Consider the following 16,192-nt stretch of genomic DNA (forward strand, 5'->3'; position numbering starts at 1 on the left):
AGCCTACACACCGTTTGCCCCAGCTATGTTGAATACCTTTATTATTCCAAATGTGCAATTTTATGTCAGACCTCTGGGCCTTTGCACATGCTTTTCTCTCTTCTTTGGCAACCTTATAAACCTTTCTCTACTTTTTGTACTTGGAGAACCCCTGCTACTGCTTCAAAGCTCAGGATAAGAGATACCGCCTGCAACTCATCCTCTGATTGATGCCACAGGCCGGGCCAGGCAGAAATTTTCTCTATTTCCTCTCTCTTTCTTTGCTCCTCTCCTATCACTCAACCTATGACATTGCTAATTTTGAGTTTCTTCTTGAATGGGTGTTGTATATTTTCATCTTGCTATTGTCAGACTCCAACTTGGTACCCAGCATATGGAAGGGGTGGCAATAAAAATGATTACTTATTCATCAAAAAAGATGATGAGGAAGAATATGTCATTGTTTGTACATGCCCAGTGATGGGGACCTTCCCACATGGTGAGGAAGCCTGCCTAACGTGGCCGGTTTTCATCACAGAACAATCCAGCACAGGGCGAAGACACAAAGGTGTGGCACGTCTGTACCAGTGAGAGGTGCATGTGTTCTTAACTGGACCCAAACATCAGCTCTCTGCGCATTGACTCTGGGGCACCTTTGCTGACCACTATTTTCTTATTTTCCTGCTTGAAAGATTTTGCAAGTTTTTACGAACCTTACTGGCATATAAATATTTTATATTACTATAGCTATTCTATGAAAATGGCATTACTACTTACAAATCAGAAGCAACAGTTCTGAATGCTGCCTTCAATGTTTTGTTAAATTAAAACACAAAGTCACTTGAAAACTATTTTTTAAAACTACTGGGACTGGAATAGATGTTCCTGAAGATTTATAATGCTTTTTAATATTTAGAACTACTTTTACATTTAGAATTTTACTACAATCCACTGAGAGTATCCTTTTTTAAAGTACAAAATGAAGTAAATAAATCAAAGTGTTTATGACAAAACAGAATGCAATAAATTAAAATTGGATGTGTTTAAGGGCCTTAAAGGGTGAGATAAGAAAGCTATTAGGTTTCTGTCACTATAGACCTCAGAGATAAAGAAATAGAAACAATTTACTTCCTCGACTTCTAAGGATTACTTGCTGGCAAAACGGATTGACATTGTTTCACATAAACACATTTTACCTTCCACTTTGAGTGACTCTGGTGGCCAGTTTTTGCTCCATAAATATTCTTAGTTATTGGTGAGCTCAACTGATCTCTGGTCTAGATCGAACACTTACTACAGAAGAAGGGATAGTGCCCAGTTGTCTACATAGGCTCACACCAATGCTACCATGCCAATTCACTTCTCTTTGGCCTTAGGGAGAACTCTTCCTATCAAATTAGGTGGCTGGATTTTTGCTGAAAACTAGCAAAAGGATTTATTAGCTTCTTCATGAAAGGGTTCCAATGAAAAATGTTCAAATAGCTCAGCTGAGACTTCCATCTTATCTTTCATGGCCTCATTTAAATATCTCATCTGTTACCCATTAGTTTTCATCTGAATACTAATCACAATTTTGCAGACGGGATGTATTCGGGCCTGGTTCAAATCTTGGGTCTGTCCGTCATTCCCTGTGCGACTCTGGGCATGTCATTGACTTCCCTGAGTCTCACTGTTCTCATTCATAACACAGCAGAAATACCTGACTCTCAGAGTGGTTGCTTGTTGTGAAAATTAAATGAAAATGTTAAAAAAGAACCCAGTAATGGGTTTGTACCACAGATGGCCATCAACACCTAGCTAATAAAAACTGTTATAAAAGTTTAACTTTCATTTAAATATTTACTTTTTCTGAACCAAGGCGTGAGTTCACTGGATTATAGCTTGGTATCTTTTTTAACTATTCAGGATCAATAGTATAGTGTTGTTGTTGTTTTTATAGTGTAAAAAAGCAAAAATATTATCCTAGCACAATATCCTAAAATAGAAATTGGGAGGAGGTATTTACTGATTGGAAGTTTCAGATGCTCAGATACATGGGTGAGACACTGAGCTAACAGCCTTGTCTCTGGCAGCACTTCTCGGTTCTCAGTCACAGTGCAAACTGCACCGGAGTGTCCCAGAGGGTGATTCTCAGCAGGGACCACGCAACTCTCCTCGGAAGGCCCAGCTCAAGGAACTAGCACTGTCTGGAATATAATTTGGGAAGTTGCTCTAATAAAGACCTAGTCAATGATAGATTTTCATGAATTTTTTCAAACGAGCCTTTTTATTGATAATCATAAACATTTAATTTAAAATAAGTGGAATGAATGTATATGTTTAGTTTATGTAACATTTAATTATATATAGTATTTGTAGATTTTAGAATTTTTTTCTGACTTCAAAAAATAATTATTTCTACTGTGATATTTATTACAAGACGTTCCTACATGTATATGTAAATGGCAATTGCATAAAATAAATGTATTGTCCACAAGTAATGCTGAACGGGAAGTGCTTAAATCTGGAGACAAAGAAAGAAAAAGGAGGAGGAGGAGCTGGTAAAGGAGGCGGAGACAGAGGAAGAGGGGGAGGTGGGGGGAGGGGAGGAGGAGGAGTAGGAGGAGGAGAGGCAAAGACCCAACTCCTTATTCCTTTGTAAGCATGTCACAGGTCATTATTAACCCTTTCTTTTTCTTGCTACACTTTACTTTCTTATTCTTCAAGTAAGGTACCAGCTCTTCAAGTAATACCTGGTAAAGCTGATTTAGCTGAATTATTATAATATTTTAATATGAAAATACTGTGCATAATATTCATATGAGAGGTATATTGGAAATAAAAATTTAATCATCTTTGCTAAAAAAATTTTAAGTGTTCTTCATAAATCCTTTACTTAATTGCATTTGTTTTTAAATTCAAAGAAAAAAAGTTGTAGTAAATTCAAGGAAAAAATAGTCAACAAAAAAAAAGCCATAGTAAAAAGAATAGTATTCATAGATCTGTTGTGACTAAAAGACATATAAGTATAATGTCCAAAGAGAAAGCATACAAAAGTATTCATCTTCTTGTGTTTTTAACCTTGTACTATCCACTGTGTCACTAATAATGCTAAATCCCACTACCCTGGTAATTTCCTGCCTAATTTGTTTTAATTGCTACGTGCTAAATTGCTGAGTGCTAATTGAGGAGCTTTCCATTAGTTCCCTTTAAAATTCAATTAGACAGAAATCAGTAAGAGCTTCTGGTTTTCTCTTACATTTGTTCCAGCCACCATCGGGTTCCCAAGGTCACACACCACCATTCTGGTTACATTTTCCATCTTGTACTCACAGCTCAGGGGTCGGAATCCCTGCAACAGGAAAGAACACCAGAGTGGAGTTCAGGGGGCAGAATAAATTACACCCTGTCACAAAAGTAGTGCTGTGGGTGGGAGGCTCGTCTTGATTTCAAACACCTGTGTGGGTAAATGGGCCCAGGAATTCATTTGTGACCATCAACTCAGAAGAAAAACTGGAGAGAAAAGATTGAAGTTTAATGTTAGAAAGAAACATTTTAGATTGGTAAACATATTTATTGTGTTAATCCTTGAGAAAACAATGCTTCCTACAGTATTTATGCAAATATTTTAGATATTATTTTCATTAATGTTAGTGTTAAATTTGAGCCACAAAGATCACAGATAATTCATCACAACTAAAGAAATTTATTCTTGCAAAAATAAAATGACAGTACTTTGTACAGAAGATCACATGACTTAATGACCATTTGCAGGAGAATTGCTTTGAACACCAATTTCTACACATCACGGTCCCATTTTGAGATTATACCATCAGACTTAGTTTAATCCTCCAAATAGTTATGATGGAAAGAGAGCACTTTCGTGTTTACCCGGTGGTCCCCCTCTCCCTTCTCTCCCCTACCTCTCACTCTGATTAGAATGTACAAAAACTCAGGTTTGAAGATGTACTTGGAACTATGGATTGGAGAAGGTCTCCAGGTTACACCAGAGAACGGGGGAAAGAAAATGAGGTTTATCTTTGAGCTCATGTTCTCTGCTCGCAGCTCTACCTCGTGTCCCCGTGTTACTCCCAGCTGCCTAGAAATCCACCCCTTGTTCTCTACCTGAGCCTTTTCCATATTTCAGAACATAAAGTCCCTACTGCCCTGCTCTGCCTTTGGTGATGGCTACCTACACTCACCCATTATTTCACTCTAACTTATTAATGCTACTAATATATCACCTGTGAGAAAGAGGTGACGGGATCAAGAAGTACAAACTGGTAGTCACAAAATAGTCATGAGGATGGAAAGTACAGCCTAGGGAATATAGTCAATAATATTGCAATAACTATGCATGGTGCCAGGTGGGTACTGGAAATATCGAGGGGAACTCTACGTGAAGTATATGGTTGTCTAACCACTATGCTATACTCCCGAAACCAATACAAAATAATGGTGAAAATAAACTGTAATTGAGAAGTAAAAATTAAACTTCTCAGAAAAAAAACCTATAACCCACCCACCTATAACCCTCATTCCCAAAGAGCAGCTTACAAAATGAGGGCATTCACAAAGGGGCAACCTTTGGGAGTCTGTGCTCCATAAGAGGTGCATGGAGAGGGTTCCTAATGTGGGGACTATTTACCCATCCTTCAGCTCCATTGAAATTTCAGGTAAGGAAGTAGAGTGAATTTCCAAGTAAAAGTTTCAGAAACCATCCTCCACTCCACCCTTTCCGCTTTATTTAGAAAAACCAAGATTCAAAACCAAAACCTGAAAAGCCAGATACATTCCTGATATCTTGGTAAAACATTCTGTAGGTAGATCATCATGTGCTTTGAGAAAAGAAGTATCCAAGGGAAGAGGCTTTTGCATCTGTTCTTTTGCCAGTGCCTCCAAGCAGTCTGGCACAAAGGAGGTATTGGGAGACACAGGGCAGAAGTAACTCACACTCTTCCCTAAGGCGGAGCCTTCAGGGAAAGAGACAAACACAGAACCAACCCTCAATTCCCCTTCCGATAGCACCCATTTCAGGTCTGTCCCAAGTAATGAGAAAGGGGAGAATCACGAATATTTGGAGGCATTATTTAATGCACACTCTTTCTAAACACGAAATGAATGACATGTCAGTCTCCTGATGGAACTAAGAAACATTTTTTAGCAATTGATTTTAGTAGGATGACATTGGTTAATAAAATGATACAGGTTTCAGGTGCAGTTCGATAACACATCATCTGTATATTGCATTGTGTGTTCAGCATCCCAAGTCAAGACTCTGTCCACCAACATTTACCCCCTTTCCCTCTGGTAATCACATTCTGTTCTCTGTCCATGAGGGTTTTTTTCTTTATCCCTTCACCGAAACATATCTTCAAAAAGCTGGTAATATTCTCTCTTCTCAAAGATACCTTTAGCACATACTTCAGTTTAAGAATTCATAACTAACTCTAATTGTACAGAGATGTTTTGTGCTGAGATTATTCATTCAACCCTGAAAACAGGAAAAAAAAACAGCAAAAGCTTTTAAAAAGAAGTCCACATATCCCCTGAATATAATTCAAGGATTTAGTTTCTATGTAAATATTTTTATCTTATCTAAAGGTTAAAAGTTACGTGTACATTTTTTTCTAGCTTCCTAGAAATAGCTTTTCCACATCAATCAGTTCTCCTCTCTCCCCAGGTCTGCCACCCTTTTTCTTTTTTTAACCTTTATTTCCTCTCGGGGTGAGAGAAACAATAACTGTTTTTCTAGATATTTCTAGGTTCTTTTCCTCCGCTGTTCCAGGAACACTCTTGTTCGAATCCATTTATAGCTCTTAGGATCATTCATGCATTTGTTCATTCACTGAAAATATTTACTGTGTACCCCTTGCCCTCACTGAATTTCCAATTATCATCAACAACTGCAGTATGTGATCGCAAGCAACTCTATTGTAACAAGCAAAGGAAACACAATGAACATAGATGGTTAAGTTTCTTCAGGAGAGATCCGTAGTGGTGGAGGAGGACATGCACCAGAAAAGGCATCCCGAAGGAAGGAACACCGAAGCTGATGGGAGGCAGTGCAGATCAGTGGTTATGAACAAGGGCCTGGACCTAATGGCCGAGGTTTCCATCTGAGTTCTGCTATATAACAGCTGTGTAACTCTGGGTGTGTTACTGCATTTCTCCTTATCTGTAAAATGGAAATGATGAAAATCTGGCCATTTCTCCATAAAGCTGTAATGAGCATTAAGTGAATTAAATATATTCAGGAGCACAGAGTAGTGCCCAACCCATAGCAACTGTGAAAGAAATGTTAGCAGTCTCAGTCATTACTAAGCTGAGGCCTAAAGGATGAGGAGAAAGAAGTAAACTGGATAAAGGGGAAGAGGGAACAGTTAGAAGGAACTGCAGATACAAGCTCTCTGTGGTGAGAGCATGCGGGGTTATTACAGGAACTGGAAAGAAACTCCGTTTCTCTGGAATTTAAGGTGTGGACTAAAGGAGAGAAGCAATGACTAGTAATGAGGCTAAATAGGTATATAATTTAGGGGTGATATAATTAGGGGCCTTGTTAGTCATCTCAAGAATTTGGACTTGATCCTAAAAGCAAGGGAGAGCTAGTACGGGTTTTAAGCATGTAAGTGACTAGTCAGATTTGCATCTTTAGAAAGGTGGCTCCCTTTGCAGAGGAAGGGACTGGGGGCAGGAAGATGAATTAAGACACTGTTACAGTCATTTCAGAAAAAGGCCATGCCAGTCTGGATGAAGGCCGTGACAGTGTCAGTCAAAAGGAGAGAGGGAGTGGACTGGAGAGATCTGGGACTAACTCAGGCTTCAGGAAGTAGGTGGATGCTGGTGTCTTTCTCTGTGATAGGAAATGGAGGAGGAAGGAGGAATGTGAATGTAGGAAGACAATGAAGTCTTGTTCTGGACACGCCAAACGCGAGGTGATTGTGAGACAGAGGAGTGGAGTGGAGTATACGAGGCACCTCGAATTGCCAAATTCATGGAGATGGCGGGTTGAGTGGTAGTTACCAGGGGCTGGGGAGAAGTGAAATTGGGAGTTAGTGAAACATGTGCAGAGTGTCAGTTTTGCAAGATGAAGGGAGTTCTGTGGAGGGACAGTGGCGATGGTTGCACAACAGTGTGAATGTGCTTTATGCCACTGTACCGTGCGGTGTGCACATGACATGAGTTGTACACCTGAAACCCGTATGGTTTTATGAACCAATGAATAAATTCAAATAAAAAACAAATTAAAAATGGTAAATTTTACATTACACATAACTTACTACTACAATAATAATAATAATAATAATAACAATACATGTAATAAAAAGGTAAAGCACATAGGTCTTTATTCCTAGAAAAATTTAGAAGGAAAGTCACCAAAAGGAAGTATAAAGGCTGTCTCCCATAATGTTTTCAGAGAAAGAAAGAATCTCCACCTACATTTTTGAAAAGATGAATGTTTTCAACAAATCAATAACAGCACTTACAATTAGATAATCCTAATACCTATCCCCTGGAGAAAAATTGTTTAAAAAAACTTGAACTGAGTCTAAATAAAAAGATACGCAATCCTCAATTGCTCAGAAACAAACAAGAAATTGAGTGTGGCTCAGTCTGAGCGAAGTCTCTGCCCCGGGAAACTGGCGGGAGAAGAGCGGAGGACTCGTCTGAGATTGGGGGTAATGTCTGTTGTGACACGTACAGCCAAAGACAGAAATGGTGAATGCTCTCCCATGTCTTCCACGCCACAAAGTGAGCAGTAAACTGGATATTTTGCTAAAAGAAAAACATTTTAGCATAGACACTCTGTTCAACAAAGTCAGAGAAGGAGAGGCCTGAAGGGAATTGAAACAGAAATGAGAGGAGAACTGGAATGTTTAAAAATGACACACTGGAGCTCATTGTTTGGTTAGTTTGTGTATTATCTGCATGGAAGAATTTATACGTGATATTTTTCTGTGAATTTCTTCCACAGAAACTTGTAATGATTTTATAATTGTCAAACATACATGATTATGACCTACCCAGATTTATTTATTTAGGGTTTTTTTTACATTTTTTATTGTTGTTCAAGTACAGTTGGTCTGATTTATATATTTTTTATCAAGAAGATAATTTAACCAAAACATGAACCATGAGACTAGAGGTTTGAAGACAGAATTTTATATTCTTGATATTGTTCAATGTTTATAAAATAGCAATATTACAACAGTTGGTTAACATCTCTTTAGAGATTATTTTTCATTAAGTTATTTAATCATTAGCATGTTCAAACTTCTCAGAATATGCAGTATGTGGAAACTCACATGCATTTAATAAATCGTAGTCCAATGAGCAGACCCATCCGTGAGTTGTTAAGAGGCACCCAATGTGCCTAGCTCCATGTGAAACGCCGTGACGACTATGAGAAAATGTTACAGTGGGTCTCTGCCCTTAATTGTGAGTCCGCATATTTCTGAAAATGAGGGACTCTCTCCATTATCCTACAATGTGTTGGTAATGTTTCTTGAGACCAAATGCTTATAAACACAGCAGAACCTTTGGATACCCTGAATGGGAAGATTCATGTTCTGATAAAGAAGGAAAGGCTATAAAAAGCATCCATGTCAGTTTAATAAACAGTGGCATTGCAGGTCTGGCAAAGGACGGAGGCCTGGTTTTTCTTGGTCCCAGTCCTGAAAAGGTGGACCATGAAGAAAGAAAAATGAATGTGTTTCCTTTCCAGTGCCTGTCTAGGTTGTTATCAGTGCTCAGCTGAGATTGGCTGGACCTTCCTGCAAGAGCAATAATGAGAACCAGACCTCCTGAGACCTACTTGAAACTTAAAGGAACTCAAAACAAAGGCCTGAAAACAGTCAGCCAGGGTGGGAGTCAGCTTGTGAATTTAGCTGATAGATCCATCAGTTGGTAAGCTGCTGTTCTCAGCCAGTTGTATTCTCTTTCTTGCTTCAGCCCTCAAACACTGGCCAGTTTGCTTCTGTACTGTGGCCAACAAAGATCTTAATACTATCCAAGATCGTCCCCCTTCCTGGCTTATTGCGATTATGATTAACAAAGTAAAGTGCCACTTTGTTCTCTTTCATTTTGGAAGAAACTCTCACCTGTGATGGCTCTACTTAACATTGACTTGACTTCCAAAATATGCCTAGCTCTTTACTTCTTCAAACAATCGGTAGGCATTACCTTGTTGCTGCGCTCAATCCCCACATAATCTGCCTCTTCTGGAATCAGCACAAAGAGTTCAGCTTCATAGGCTCCTTCTCCTTCGTTTCTGGCATTGATTATGAGCATAAGGTGATTTTCATCTCCAATGATGACCTGATGCTTATCTCTAGAAATGCAGTTTAATAGGAATCATTAGATACTACACTTCTCTGGATTCATCAGTATTTTATTTAAGGACTTACCTGTGGGGGGAAAATGGGAGAGGCAGAAATGCAAGACTGGGACAGAAAGAAGGTAGATGGTCATGAAGGGGTGGCCAGAAGAACCAAGACAACCATGTCCAGATGGAAAGGGCCAGAAAATAGCCAGTGATGCACTGGTAAATGTTCAACAACCAGGTCTCCCCAAAAACCCCCAACACCAAAAAGAACCCCACCCAAAACTACACCTATCTGTAGCATATGCTGATTGCAGTGGCATAAGTCCTCCCACTATGGTCCATTTCAATCTACTGACACACTTAACAATCTTCCAGCAAAAGTTCTAGAAAATTTAACAATTGGTTTACAAGCCAGAATAAGCAGCTCCAGCTGAAAACATCAGCAGGAGGTGAGGTAAGCAGTGGAAAGAAAGGGAGAGACATGGTTGAGAGACTCAGAGGGAGAGACGTGTAATGCAAAGTGGACGGTAAGAGGAAAGAAGGAGGCAGATGAAAGATCAGCAATAGCTGATTGAGGATTATGAGGTATTTTGGGGAAGTTTAATTCACTCCAAACTTCAAATTGAACCAACATTTGAAAATGCCCGTTTCACTTTTGACCCTTTGTCAAAGCTATTGCTTTGGACACTGGCTAAGTGGTGAAGCTTGGAGAAAGCCTCCTTGAGAGGTACCAAGCAAATTCCAAACACTGGCAGTGAGTCAGGTCCTGGCGGGTGGGGGTGAAGGAGCATGAATCTGTTTATTCCCATCATAGATGCTTTATGTCTTAACTTGACTTCTTCGCATTTCACAATGCAATGCAATCACCAATGCTGGACCGGTGGCTGCTGTTCCAGGCACCCAGGAAGCCCTTTGATTCTTACTTGGTTTTGTGACACCTTCTGCTTTACTCCATAGAGTGCCATTACATTTTTTTCCCAGCAAATTAAATTTGAGTCTGTTTTGACAGTTTTAAGGATGTCTTTGGGTCACGGAGTGCTGTGAAAAAAGTTTCTGCCAAGGTGTCGATGGAAGCTGCCTGTCTCTGAATCCTGTGCCCACAGAACCAAGCCAAGTAAATACAACCTGAACCACCCCACAGATGAGTTTACTTTGAACAAAAACATTTTTTTTCACTTCTGCTGAAAGATGAAACAGCCCAGGCGAAATCTTGGGGTGCGTCACTTGACACCAATGACAAAGAAGTGACCCAAACCACAGGCTAACCTAAAGTGTAGCCAAGCGCAAGAATTTCATGCAGCGTATTTTTTTGTAGTATTTGGAAGCGTATACTTTCAACAGAGAAGCTTTAAGCAAACACCTGTATTCCATTAGATAAAATGTACAAGTTTATTTATTTAAACTTACGGTCTAGCTGACAGCTTCAAGTCAGGAATGCACATGTTGTCTTCTCCACAGTCCACCAGGATGTGAGCCTGGGTCGGGCAAACACACATCAGGAGCAATCTCGGAAAACCTGAATCACATCCTTCTCCTTGAGCGTTATGAACGGTTCCACAAATTAAACCTGGGCTTTCGTTTCACTCAGCGCGCTCCTAACCAGCTCGAAGCCCCACGTTAGGCAGCGACCTCCCAATATCATCTAGTTTACATACTAGCCCAATTCCAATTCATTCTGAGATGTCTGTAAAGAATGTGGCTCTGGCAATGTTTTGAGGATTACAGGCTGTATTGCTTTCATTACAGCCACATTTTGAACAAATTAAATCTTGGTTGCACAAGGGGGCAGGTTTCCGAAAACACAATAATGCAGTGTTTCAGGAAACACATTAGGAAAATCGACCAAATGGTACATGTTGGTGCAAATGGAGGAACAAAGACAAAAGGGGCTCGATTCTACCTCGGGGTGACAGAGCGCGCTCAGGGCCTGAACAGGGAGACACCACCAAAGGCCCTCGGGGACCTACCTGTTCAGTAACAACATTTTCCCTGTAGTGGTTCAATACTGGTGTCACTGCCAGGCCTTCTTGAAAGGTGGATTCATCCAGACTGTAATTCAAACTAATGTTGATTGGCGATAATTTATCTCGGAATTCAGTTTCATCCTGGGGAAAACAATCACCAGCTCAAGGAAGGCTCTGTGAATTAGCTGCAGCATGTTAGTCTGTGAAAGAGGCACTTGACTTTACTCAATGAAAGTGAATGATGAACTAATTATCACCACTGAGAGCTTAAGCACACACTGATTGATGTGGTTCTAGTGGCCAGCTTAATTAACATGTGCTCAGAGATGAATCATTCAGAGCCCTGGCTTCATTGAAATGCACACTTACAGAGGTAAACTTCAGTTTCTCCAGATCTGCAAAACACATTGATTGGCTGAATCGCAAAGTAAAAAAAAAAAAAAAAGTCATATATGCAATAAATGTTGAAAATTTCGCAAATTGGGATTTATATTTTCATGAGGTTGGCAGAATTTGTGAGTCCATTCATGAGTCCTCTTGGGCTCAGGAGAAGGAAACATCTTGATTCTCTTCCTCTGTTATCATCCCTTTAAGCTCTCGCGAGCATGAACTTTGAAACATCTTCAGCACATGTGAAGTCCCTTCCGGGAGGCGAGCAGCAGCGGCAGCAGCCCCCTTCCATGTGGCGCACATGCCGCCCTTCAGTTGTGCACCAGCCACGCTGAGACTCGAGGGTCATGTGCCAAGCTTCCTAGGGTGTCTTTGCCTTGCCAGGTTTTCCCTTACTAATGCAATCCACTAAAGGAGGAGATGAAATAAGAGTAACAACAACCTCACAACTGGTAAGAAGATGAAATAATGGTATTATAAAGATTTTGGCCTTTTAAATTTCACAGTACTTTTGGGTTCACTGTTTAAAATCCCCTGCTTTAAAAATATAATTACAAATGACTTTAATAAAGGCTTTGAGTGCCTAAACATTTTCCTGAGTTGGCTCCAAAATGCACATTGATAAAATCTGGCCAAACATACTCACATAGGACAAAAGTTCACATAAATTGTGTTTAATAATTTTTTTTGCCAGGGAGGCAGTTAGAAGTGTAAAACCACCTGAGTTAGTGCTACTATCAACACCGTGAGCAAAGCTAAAAAAAGCCATGGGAACGAAGAGCAACATGTCCCTGGATTATCAGAAAGCCGTTTGGCTGGAGATGCGAGTGTGTGGCCTTACCATGAAGTTCCCTCCAATAACACGAAAATAGACGTGAGACAAGTGTGACGGTTAAATGGAGAAAAGTGGTTGGAACTGGGCTTTGAGTGTGAGAGGCCAGCGAGGTGACGCTGGAACACTTACTCGCAGGTAGACCATGAAGTCCTGGCACTGGCGGGATTTCTGCCCCCTGATCACGAGAGGGAAGGTGAGGTGTGACTGATGGTTATCAAGGAAGAGCGTGCGTTTAATGGCTCCTTTTTGTTTCAGGGAATCTAACTGCACCTCAGCAGTCAGGCCTAGAGAACAGAAATTAAGTAAGTGTAACCGGGAAAGGAGAAGCATTCAGTGAATGCAGTGTTTTATCAGCAGCATGAGTTCGTATTTCATCTTGCTCAGCAGGAAACATTATTTTCATAGTTAGGATTGGAAACATTACAGGAGCTGAGAAAAATTTTATGAAATACTCCCCAAACTAAAAAAGTTGTTTTTAAAACAAATGGTCATTTCCCCCACAATTATTTCTGTTTTTATAGATAATATGAATACCAATTATTTGAGTAATGTTTTTATAGGAGGTTCCATATACACACTATGGATCTTGGTATTGCTAAAGGGCTCATTAAAAGTTTTATGTGGTGTGTGCAGAGAAATGCTTACAGTCGTCTTTTCTTAGTATATTAGAGGATTATAAAAATGAAGACATGCTCACCTATTGTGTTTGAAATGCTCTGGCCTTCTACAGATGCACACACTCCTAAGGAAAAGCTATGGAAAACAAGAGTCAATAATGTATTGGTTAATAAAGTTTTTAATTTGGAGTAGAGCTCTTCCTTTACCGTACCCCAGGTATATGAATACAATGTTTTCCTCTATACTTCTGTTAATATACACATACAACTAAAAAAATAAATATGCATATATTTATCTATATATTTTTATAAAAAACATATATATACATATCCTACCAGTTGAACACAACACTAATACAATTAAGACTAATTATAAACACACAATACAAATATACAGATATTTGTAGAATAGTATACCTGAAATCTATATAATTTTATTAATTTATGTCACCCCAATACATCCAATTAAAAAAAAAAGACTGGTGAGATTAGCTGATTTAATGATGGATTGATTAATCAAGTACTTGCTGCCTTTATTCAACACATGAATATTTCCAAATGCCAGTCAGTGAAGAACTGGGCAACACGGCAGGGGAACAGCTAATGGCAGAGCCCAGAGATGAGCAAGAACGTGCCGTATTAGAGGAACGTGAAGAAATTTCGTGTGGTTTGTGCATTACAGCAAGATGGGGAAGATCTGTAGGGGACAGGGCTCTGAAATTCATGTTAAAGAATCTGGATTTAATCCTAAGAGGCATGGAGCACCATGGTGTGATTAACCCACACCCCCACTCTTCTGGGAAGGAGAGGGAACTCGGTAGTAACTTGCTGGGGGGTGGGATACAATGTCAGGCAGAAGCACTAGAAGAGGGAATGGCGAGAGAAGAAACAAACATAAGGAGCAGAGAGTGGCTGTCTCAAGCTAAGCAGGTACATGAAATGACGTCTAAAGACAATAAAAAGAGGCAGGTATGCACAAGTGACACTTTAAATGTAAATGAATGACCCACGGACATGGACAGCGGCGTGGGGATTGCCTGAGAAAGTGGGAGGGTGGGCTGGGTGGAGGGGGGCAAAAGGGGAAAAATTGGAACAACTGTAGTAGCATAAACAATGAAATATTTAAATTAAAAAAGAGACACTTTATAGTTTTGCCTTGAGTATACTCCAGAGCGGTGTCTGCCGTGGCTCGTAAGATGACCTATTGACCTGTACTCGGGCCTGTTCTGTGGCCAAGGAAGGAACAAAAACGGCCAGTTGGCTCTGCCTGACTTGGCCGAATGTGCTCGGCTCCCTCCTGAAAAACCCTAACAGCCAGTCTTTGAGATGGGTCTTTTTCACATTTCTAAGAAAGTAAAAATATAACAAAATACTTAAGGATGATTTAATGATGGTCTTAACATTTTTGCTAGTAAATATATAGTATGATTAGAATATTTCTACAGAATCCAAAAGGAATAAATAATCCCTAATCATACATTAATTATGTATCAGCTTCCTGTGTCAAACAATGAAAATGTGTCACATCTGGGATTCATCTATCTACCGTGACCTCAGTCAACGTTTCCCTTCAGGGTAAATAATTTGCCACATGCCATTAAGCCAAAAGTTTCCTGAGATTTCTCTGTTATTACAGTGTTTTTACCACTTCCCCAGAGAAATCACAAATTCCAGCCCACTTCTACTTCTATTGATATATTCCGAGAAGATGAACAGTTAATCACATCTTTAAATTACCTAGCAGGTCTGGCTTTCAAAATTGGAATTGGTTTTCTGCATCTAACTTTTTTGGAAGCCTTTGGTTATCATAGAAAGCTGTGAACTATTATTAATAATTATTAATTGAGTTAAAATTTCAAACTAGAATTTATGTTCCTAGTCAATATGGTGCATGATAGCATGAGTGGTTCTGAATGGAACAAAAAAAGATCAACTCAGCTCCCTCATCACATAAATTGCTGAATGAAACAGTCTATAGTGCTTCTGATAAGTCAGAGGCAGGACAACTCACTACAAACCCTGTAACACAAATACCAACCCAATGCAATAATGGTTGGAACAAGGATTCTGTGATACAACAGTGCTCATAGCCACAGGTGATGGAGAAAGAATGAGATAAATGTGAACCAGGATCTAAGCGATTCATTTTTCCATCTGACCAATTCAATCCTATTTCATTCATAGCAAATACTATACTTCACATAAGGCTAGGCATATGTGAAGTTTTTTTTTTTTCAGATTTGAGAAGTGTGTGGACTTTTAAATTTATAAAATGAAAAATTAGAAATTCTAGTAGTGGGCACTTTATACAACTACATCACTATTTGAAAGATGCAGAAATTGACATCAGTGGAAGCAAAGAACTATTTCCCAGTTAGAGTGTACTTAATAGTTTTCAGATGTACAGTACAAAGTTATTTCAAATACAGATGAAAATTACAAAAAACAAAATCAACAAATGCTTTTCAACCATTTTAGAAAAACTGAGCCAAATTCTTAGAATAAATTAACAAGAGAAACTCATTCTAGACTGAACCAGCTATGAGCTTTCATCTTCTGATGCTCTAAGCCACCATCCACAATTTTTGAATGTGAAAATGAAACATCTTTCAGAAAATATATGCAACAGAATCAAATAATTACAAAGGCATATTCCATATATCTGTCCATATACCAAGTTGCATTTTATCTTAATAACATGATTTAATGCAACAAGGAAAATGGTGTATGAAAAGAAAGACATTTCGTTGTTACAAAGTAATATTCTTTCCATAAAACCAAACAGATCACATAATCTGTAAAAGCTACTTAAATTTTATAAAAAATACTGTACTAAAAACCCTGGGGAAAAAAACGACCTAATTTGAAACAACACTTTATATCACAGCGCTCCACAAACATGTGCTCAGAGAAGTTCAGCCTGGAGCCCACTCGGCCACGAAGGTGCAAACACAGCACCATCGGGGCAAATACTGAGTTTTTCAGACTCGCACCGGAACGGCTCTCCCAGCTCCTGTCATGTTCTTTAATCATGCCGGCGTTAAGGGTAGGTGGTAGCTCTTTCACCTATTTTCTCAGATCAGGTTTTCATGATAATATTTTA

General features: G+C 39.3%; 1 protein-coding gene across 1 annotated transcript in view; it reads right to left on the reverse strand.

The window, feature by feature from the left end:
- The window catches only part of ITGA8 (integrin subunit alpha 8), a 170,508-nt gene that overhangs the window by 55,070 nt on the left and 99,246 nt on the right, over positions 1-16,192 (reverse strand). Inside the window, exons 16-21 of the mRNA XM_045857952.1 lie at positions 13,170-13,225; positions 12,602-12,756; positions 11,251-11,388; positions 10,691-10,758; positions 9,142-9,289; positions 3,218-3,310 (exon numbers count right to left, since the gene is read on the reverse strand). Of these exons, the coding sequence (XP_045713908.1) occupies positions 3,218-3,310; positions 9,142-9,289; positions 10,691-10,758; positions 11,251-11,388; positions 12,602-12,756; positions 13,170-13,225 (658 nt within the window). The remainder of the gene's footprint in view (positions 1-3,217; positions 3,311-9,141; positions 9,290-10,690; positions 10,759-11,250; positions 11,389-12,601; positions 12,757-13,169; positions 13,226-16,192) is intronic.

The sequence above is a fragment of the Phyllostomus hastatus genome, unplaced genomic scaffold, assembly GCF_019186645.2.
Source record: "Phyllostomus hastatus isolate PE091 unplaced genomic scaffold, TTU_PhHast_1.1 phas_scaffold_1674, whole genome shotgun sequence".
In the NCBI taxonomy this organism is placed as follows: Eukaryota; Metazoa; Chordata; class Mammalia; order Chiroptera; family Phyllostomidae; genus Phyllostomus; species Phyllostomus hastatus.